The following is an 8,806-nucleotide window of genomic DNA, read 5'->3' as shown; positions in this document are numbered from 1 at the left end:
TCACTCTGTAGACCAGGCTGGCCTCGAACTCAGAAATCCACCTGCCTCTGCCTACCAAGTGCTGGGATCAAAGGCATATGCCACCACGGCCAGGGCAATTCTTTGTTATATTGACTGTTAGAAGTGATTTGATTCACAAAGGGCTTAAATGCTGACAACCCCTGAACCCTGGGCAGGGCATTTCCCAACCTTTCCCACTCTGTGTGGGTGGGGCTCAAGATTTCCAATCTAAAGCATGTGAAAGAGTCTGCTGTGGACAGCCTATAAAATGTCTGTTCTACCTGCTGGAGAACAATTGCTGCCATAAGGGGCATGTTATATTAATGACTACTTTTGAAATAACTGATTTGCTAAAAAAAAAAAAAAAAAAAAAAAAAAAAAAAAAAAAAAAAAAAAAAAAAAAAAAAAAAAAAAAAAAAAAAAAAAAAAAAAGAAAGAAAGAAAGAAAGAATGAAAAAAGAAAGAAAGAAAGAAAGAGAGAGAGAGAAAGAAGAGAAAAGAAAAGAAAGAATTTCAAACCAGAAGCTTCAAGGGGCATGGCAAGTGTCACTCATGCTTGTCCCTGGCTCTCTGATATGGTTAGATGTTCTCTTTTATCCATAACAAAATCTTCAACAAAAACCTGTGACTACATGAAGTGCCTTTTCTGAGGGCAATTACAGTGAGAAGACACTGCTGTGAGCTGCTTGCTCAGTCACCAGGCCTCCTGCCCCACCGATCAGTGTCACGGCTGCTAGGAACTTCAGAACTTACTTGCAAGAAAGATCCACGGCCAGTGGGTTTGGAGGTGGGATGATCAGGCCCACGGAAGGGACAAGCATGTCAACACCTCCAGGGCCAGTCACATACCACTTGCTGCGCTCATTGTTGTCCTTCAAGATACACTCATCCCCTTTGTGTACGATTTTCTGCCAAAGAAACAGGAATGGAAATGAAACCATATGAACTGTCAGATCTCCTATGCTTCCCCCATCCAATGAAGACAATCACGATGCTCCCAAGTGAGAGACCTGAGTGTAAATAATACATGTGAACCAAAAGGGGATCGGCAAAGTCAGCTACATTCTAAACGAGTTAGAGAAAGACACTCTTTGAAGATCGCCTAGGAGTGTGAGAAAGCCTTCTCTGCCACAGGCAAACCTCCATCTTATTTTCTTCCTGTTTTGAGTTCATGTTTTGTATAGTAGACATTAATGTGAGGGAGTCTCTTGTCTCAGTCATATTTGCTCTTAAATTGACATCAGTCTGTAAAAAAAGTAACCTTCTCCGTGAACTTCCACCTAGCCTGGTGGCTCCGGCCTGCAGTACCCACTGCTCATGAGGCATTGTCTGGAGGGTTACAAGTTCAAAGACTGCCTGGGATATGAACAAGATTAAGGGTAACCTGGTCAATTCAGGAAGACCATATCTCAAGATAATCAATTAAAAAAAAAAAAAGGCCTGGACATATGGCTCAGTGTTAGTGTGACTGACAGCTATGTCCTAAGTTCAGTGGTCAATACACTAATAAATAAATAAATTCAAATAATTAATACCAGCTCCACCCCCCCCCCTTTATTGAGGCAGGATTGAACTGTGTAGCCTGGGTGAGATGGTCTAAAACTCACTATGTACTAAGACCACGATGACCTTGAACTCACAGAGATCCTCCTGATTGTGAAGAATAAAGGTATGTGCCACAACCCCTGGCCGTATACAGCTTCTTAACATGGCTACTAAGGGGCTAGCGGTGCAGCTTGGTGACAAAGCGCTTTCTTAGCCCTGATCCCTTGAACCACAGAAGAAGAGAACCACAACAAACAACCAAAAAAACCAACCTGTGTATTAAGGCAACTGTCCATCTGAACATAAATTTTCACCTCATATTTCAATCCAATATACTATTGTCTACCATTCTTTCTCTCTTTCTTTCCCTTCTTTCTTTCTCTCCTTCTTTCTTTTTTCTTTCCTTCTTCCTTCCTTCTTTCCTTCCTTCCTTCCTTCCTTCCTTCCTTCCTTCCTTCCTTCATTTTCTGCTTTGTTTGTTGTTGTTATTGGTTTTTTGTTTTGGTTGTTGTTTGGTTTTGGTTGTTCCTTGAAACAAGGTCTCACTCTCCACCCTGGTCTGCCTTTCTACGTAAGGAAATTCTATCTCAGCCTTCTGGGTTCTAGGATTACAGGTGTGGGTCACCATGTTCAGTCCAGCTTACTTCTTTCTCCCCACACACGTTCTTAGAACATGCCCCAGGGTAGACCAGACCCCTGTTTCATAAAGCTCTTCTAACTAGGTAAACACATTTTGTCTTTTAGATCCTTCAGAATTTTACTGGAATTTATAGATAAGAACAGAAATTAACCCGTCTCTCTACCAACCCGTAAAAATCCTCCCACATAGCCCTCAGGATTGATGTGATCCAGAACTGCCAAAAATTCTGAGGACACTCACTTTATAAGACTCATGACAGCGCTATTTCTCGTTTCTGTTTATCTTGTCTGAAACTTAACGATGGGGTGATCAAAAATAAGCAAGCTTTAGGTACTACAAGAAGGAAAAAGGCAACCTTTGAAAGGTTCTAAACCTTCAAGATAACCACTGTCTAGGTGAAGGGTAGATCACAGAAGTAGACTGTGCTCAGCACAGCATGAAGCTTTGCCTGCATTCACCAGCATCCAGAGGAAGCAGCTACTGTCCTAATTCCTGATGGTTCCCAGTGACTTAGCTCATGATTACTGCCTTGGTTCATCAGATGATTGCTTTATTTAGAAAGGATGTGACTATATGATACTTATCAGAACCAAGATTAGTTTTGCCCCTTTGATTGACAGAGGCTTGTGTAAAAGAAAGGGAAGGCTTTGCTCTGCTTCTGAACGCAGAACACACACCTGGTCTTGTTTGTAGTCGCAGAGAGCCCTGAGAATAATGGGCTTGTTGCTCCTGTAGTCTGGGTTCCGAGGTTTCAGCTGCACGATCTTCTTGGACTTGTTTACCAAGTTCTGTACCTGACGCTTGTATTCGAGGATCTTCTCCCGTTCTTTCTGCAATTGCAAATACAACCTGCCTTTAACACGAGTGCCCGGTGAGCTGTAGAGACTTCTTGAAGAAGCTGCCACAACATCAAAGTTGAATATTGCTACAGCTCCATCAGTGATAATAAGCCTCCCACAGTGAGCCTTTTAAATTACTTGAGCAAGGAAAGACTATCCATGAAAGGGCCGTGTGGATAAAATGAGAGGTGTGTTTTCCCAAGGGTCTTGTCAAGTTAAGTCATGGTGTTCTTTCACTCTGTTTTCAGTAAGTTACTAAGATATTGAAGCAAAAGCCCTTCCCTACAGTAGCTGGGCACACAGAGATGCCACAGAAAGATGACGAAATTGACGTGTGGGCTCTGTGTAGGCTGTACTCCATCACAGCCCATCTTGTGTCTAGGGTGTATCAACCTCCTTCCCTTGGCCCCGCTCTGCCCTCCTGCTTCCCCCCACCTCCCATGGGGTCTGGGTATGGCACGGTACCTCCAGCTCTTTGATCTGCTCCAGCAGGTGCTGGAGGGGCATGTTCTTGTCACAGGGGTATTTCTTCCTGATGGAGTCTTGCAAGCCCTTCAGGTAGGCTTCAGTTGACTGGGCTTCTTCAAAAAACTGTTCAGGATGACAACAATCCTCATCAATGAAAAGAAACTTAAGAAAATGCCAGGGTTTGGATCTTGAATGCCACCCAAAGGCTTGTGTGTAAAATGCTGGTCCTGGGGCATCGTTAATGGGGACAGTGAAGCCTATAGAAGAGGTGTCGTGAGTGGTCTGATAATTGGGGTGTACCCTCAGAGAGAATCAAGGCACCCTAGCCACCCGTCTCCTTCCTCTTGCTCTCTGGCAGTTTAGTTCCATCCCACACCCTACACCCCCACTATGAGACGATACCTCTTCACCAACTAGAATAATGGAGAGCATGGGCCACAGGCTGGACTAGCTAAAACTGTTGACCAAATAAATGTTTTCTCTGTATAAGCTTCATTATCCTGAGTGTTTGGCTAACACTGGGGAAATCTAACCAATACAATCACTTAGTAGTTTCATTTCAAGAACCGTCACCCCGATGTAAGACTTTGCTTAGTGGCTAAAGGAAAATATTCAAGCAGAGAACACACACACAGACTTGGTAGTAGGGTGAGTGACTGCTGACCACGTTACAAACCTCTCTTTCTCTCAACTAAGGACAGTTAGTAGGATTTATGCATTATCTTTAAGATTGCTACCTTGCTTCAAAAGCATACTCAAAAGGTAGTGATGACATTACAAAGCACGTGAACCCATTAGTCCCAAACCTGTGCATCAAATTTGCTTATAAACCCCTCAGCCATACAATGCATGCACATGGTGTATTATTTTAGACTAGGAAAAATTCCCTGGAGATCACCCTGGGGTCTGAGCTCCTTATTTTGTGCATGAGAAACTGAAGCCCAGAGTTGTGAGTTGTTCTAAAATTACACAATTACATGGTAATTCCAGAAGACTGGCACCGGACTTCATCACTGTTATTAGCACTCTTCTCATGGCTCCATGGCCACCCTAAAATATCTGACAGGGCTGACAATATGGTTCAGTGGGTAATGACACCTGTTGCCATTCCCGACAATCACTAGGATCCACATGGTGGAAGAAGAGGGTCAACTCAAGCAGGTTATCCTCTGACTTCTGCATTCCCTTTGTGGCATGCAGCCACCACACACACACACACACACACACACACACACACACACACACACATGAATGAATGTATATACTTTTAAAAAAAAGTATGTCTAAAAACCTGAAAGTATGCAGCATTTTCTTTGAGATGGACATCAATGCACTTGGTGATTTGCAGAATCCAGCTCCACTGTGTCTGAAGAGTATCCATATATGCCTGAAACAAGAACACATCAAGATGTCAGCTGCCTCGTGCCCACTCAGGGGCACAGAAGGGTGTCTCCTACAAGGACCCGTGAGCCAGATGAAAAAGATGCCTCTTTATCTCACCCAATGTCTAGTGACTGGAGACTGAATATCTCACCTGAGATTTCTTGGTACAAGCAGTCCTTACAAACAGTTACCATCAAAAGGACAAAAATAGGTCTTGCCTTAATAGCATATTTTCTGACCAATCACAACAGACATGGTATAGCACCAGTGTGGGATTATCTTTAAAACTCCAAGCCTGTTCTGAGACAGGAGCTAGATCACAGGGAAGGTGTGATACATCACCTCCATCAGCCCTGAGTCCAGCTCACAGATAGCAGTCTCCAGCAAAAGTCAGCAAAAACTGCTCAAGGGCTATATCTGGCCCACTGCTTTTATTTATAAATAAAGTTTTATTGAAACATGACTGTGGTTGTTTGTTTGCTCAGTGTCCATAGCTGCTTTTGTGATACAACAACAAAGTTAATTAACTGTGACAGAGATCATCTGATAGAGTCTAAAATATTTCTGGATTTTCCAGGAAGAAACAAAAAGCCAAATCCTAGCCTAAGTTGCTGATCCTAAACTAGAAAATAAAGCTGGTGCAGCTTTATAGTGGGGAAGAATCATTCGCCCACAAATATGTCTTTTAGGAAATATTTTCTCCCCATTGAGAATGTCAATCCCATGAGACCTACCTCAATTTTGTCTGAAGCTGGATGCTGATTGAGGACAAGCTGGTCACTTTCTTGTTTAAGCTTATTGAGTTCCTTTTCCTTGACTTCCAGTTGACTCATGCGTATCTGTGAAAAGAAAGGACCAAATCCTTACAGCGTGTCACAATTAGATTTCTGTTATATTACACTATTTAGGGGTGGCTACACACAAAACTGGATTCTGGAAACAACTGATGCTGAGGACTGATGTTACACTGTCCTCAAGAACCACACCCACTCGGGAAACCCAGGTTCATAAGGGTCTGAGGCCAGAGTGGGGATATGGCTCGACAAGACCATGCAGTTAATAGCATGCCACCGATACATGTCGAACATCCCTCACTCCAAATGCTTGGGACAACAAGTGTTTCGGATTTGGGATTTGCTATTGTAAAATATTTGAATATTCAGAGAAATATTTTGGAGATAGGACCCGAGCCTAAAGATAAAACTCATTTTTGTTTTCTACCCAATAGGCTGAAGGTAATTTTAGATAGTATTTTGGAGACCCCTGGATTTTGACTGCCACATGTCACCTGAAGTCAGGTGTGGAATATTCTACTTATAGCATCATGGTGGCACTCAAAAAGTTTGAAGAGAGAGCATTCTGGATTTCAGATTTTCAAATTACAGGTGCTCAATACATAATACATTCTGATCCCAAATTTCAGGTTTTAATCCACTATTCTACAGCACCATCCACTCTAGGGTTTCTGGATGGAGCAATCTCCATGCTGCCCGTGAATCACACTGTCTTCATGGATATTAAAACAATGAGCCTGGGTGTGGGGGAATGGTCAGCCAGCAATGGTGCATCCCCATTGGTGGGATAAGGCAAGATGACTGAGTTCCAAAATGTAGTAGCCTTTCTGACATACAGAGGGAAACCCTATGTCTTTAGAAATAAAGGGGAGAGGTGCTCAGTGATTAAGAACACTGACTGCTCTTCCTGGGGACCTGGGTTTGATTCCTTGCACCCACACAGCAGCTAACAAGCTGCGGCAACTCCAGTTGCTAGGAATCTGATGCCCTGTTTTGGCAATTGTGGGCACTGTATGCATGTGGTACACAGATACACATGCAAGCAAAACACCCAAACACATAAAATAAAACTAAATAAATCTTACATCACTGAACAGTGGATCCACTTTGGCTAATCAAATTATTTCTAAAAGCCACCCCTCCCCCGCTAGGTAAGGTATGGAGGGCGTCTTACAGAGAAGGCCTCCTGCTTCTGAGCGATGTTGGTGTTCTTGTCACTCCAGTCATACAGCAGCTCCTCCTCCTCACAGTCATTGATCCACATGATCTCTCGAGAGGTGGCCTGGATGATGTTCTGCAGCTGGCGCAGGTGGTCCATCCTCTCAAAGGAGGCTTTCTGCAGACAGGGTGAAGAGCGGCATTAGGATAACAGCAGTATAAATGACATAGCATTCTCTACAGACTGTGCAGATGAGAGTTATTTATGGGAACCATCTAAGGCTAGCTAAAACCTCTTCACCTGCTACATTCACCTGGTAGAGGAGAGAGGCCCTGTCCAAACTGGTGATGCCTGTGGGGCCGTGGCTATCTCAAATTCAATCATTCCAAATGGTCATCCGGGTGCTGGGGAAACTCACAGCCTCCCTTGTGCTAGAGAACCACCCTGCTTTTGAGCTACATCTCTAGCCTCTGAAGAATCTTGACTCAGACAATGATTTGAAGCCAGCCAGATGGCTCAGATAAGGCATTTTCTGGTTAAGCCTGATGACCCGAGTTCAATTCCCAGGACCCACACAGAGAACTGACTCTACAAAGTTGTCCTCTGACCACCACATCCTCTATAGTATATATGTACCTACATATATACACACATATACACACCAACTGTAATAAATAAAAATTTAAAAGATAATAGTGCTTGGGTTTAATAACTTTAGGTAATTAAGGGTAACTAGACTCCTAGATAAATCAAGTTTTCCCTCTTAGATAAGTTGGTCTTTGCCCCAACAAATTTAAAGCTCCAGTCTTATGCCAATCCCAACAGGAAGAGTAGTATGTTAGCAGGAGCCACACTATCTTAAAACGCACTGTAGCCAGCAGGGAAATACGGAAAAGGTGAAAATAAGATGAGCTAAATAGATAGAAGAGTAGAAATCTCTGCTTTGAAATCAAGCAACTGACATAGCCTCTGTCATGAGACAATGACAGACTCTTAAAAAGTATTCAAAGAAAACATTTTGTTTGTGTTTATACTTGTTCAAAAGGGCTGCAATCCTTTGTCACTTTAGATGCATCTAACAAGAGTCATTGATGTGAAATTTTAACTCGAAAACAAAACAGGGCTAGGCACTGCCTTCAGGAAACAAAACAAAACCTTTGAAACTTCAATTCTAAAAGAAAATCAGCAGCAACAACAAAATTATAATCTATGAACACAGGGGTCAGTGTCTATGCAGGCTCTTTGCTGAACTCCAAGGCAGCGTGTGGGCCCCCAGAGGCGTTTACCACTTAAGGAACTGAACTGAATTAACAAAGGCTTACCAGCAGGTTTTCATATTCCTCCTCCAACTGGTAGATTGCTGACTTTTCACGCTGGAAGATAAGAAAACACAGGAAATTATTTAGTTCCCTTCATTGGGATCTATAGAAAATGTAGCCCCTTTTACGTCTCCTTCTAAGGTAATGGCCTCAGCTCTCTCAGTAAAAAGAAGCAATGGCTCTATTAAATCTTTTGCCCACAGTGACCTATCCCCAGAGAGTTTGAAGACCCCTTCCTGGCCACTCATCCCTTCTCCACAGGTAAATATTCTGTCACTTAAAGACTTGCTGAAGGAAATATAATTTCGGATCCTCCAGATCCTAGAGACATGAAGGAGAAAGCTGACAAGAGTAAGGTTTAAATTGTGAAAAGGCCGGGCAAAGTGAAAATGAAAACTTTGGCCTAAGGATCACACTTAGTGATTTCACACATGGAGGTGGGGCTAGGGGTAGGGAGCAAGCACCAAGATCAGACTACTATCTTGTGCCTTTATTCTGCACTCTCCCCAAGTCTGACTTTTTTCCAGCACAGGAGAGGTATATGAGACAATTTCTTTCAGGACACATATGACTCTATTCCCACCTAGAAGCAGACTCACCAGCTCACCAGCTCACCAGCCATATAAGCTACATGCTAATCTCATTTTCTTCTGGTAAGT

The 8,806-nt window shown here is 43.0% G+C and overlaps 1 protein-coding gene across 3 annotated transcripts in view; it reads right to left on the bottom strand.

Moving 5' to 3' along the window:
• The window catches only part of Dsp (desmoplakin), a 51,224-nt gene that overhangs the window by 17,063 nt on the left and 25,355 nt on the right, over nucleotides 1-8,806 (bottom strand). For all 3 annotated transcript variants that reach the window (XM_031357956.1, XM_031357955.1, XM_031357957.1), the window contains exons 6-12: nucleotides 8,151-8,201; nucleotides 6,844-7,005; nucleotides 5,610-5,714; nucleotides 4,784-4,879; nucleotides 3,490-3,615; nucleotides 2,863-3,015; nucleotides 754-908 (exon numbers count right to left, since the gene is read on the bottom strand). In XM_031357956.1, coding sequence (XP_031213816.1) covers nucleotides 754-908; nucleotides 2,863-3,015; nucleotides 3,490-3,615; nucleotides 4,784-4,879; nucleotides 5,610-5,714; nucleotides 6,844-7,005; nucleotides 8,151-8,201 — 848 coding nt within the window. The remainder of the gene's footprint in view (nucleotides 1-753; nucleotides 909-2,862; nucleotides 3,016-3,489; nucleotides 3,616-4,783; nucleotides 4,880-5,609; nucleotides 5,715-6,843; nucleotides 7,006-8,150; nucleotides 8,202-8,806) is intronic.

The sequence above is a fragment of the Mastomys coucha genome, unplaced genomic scaffold, assembly GCF_008632895.1.
Source record: "Mastomys coucha isolate ucsf_1 unplaced genomic scaffold, UCSF_Mcou_1 pScaffold7, whole genome shotgun sequence".
Taxonomy (NCBI): Eukaryota; Metazoa; Chordata; class Mammalia; order Rodentia; family Muridae; genus Mastomys; species Mastomys coucha.
Note: the sequence above shows the minus strand (reverse complement) of the source record. Positions and strands in the feature narration are given on the sequence as shown.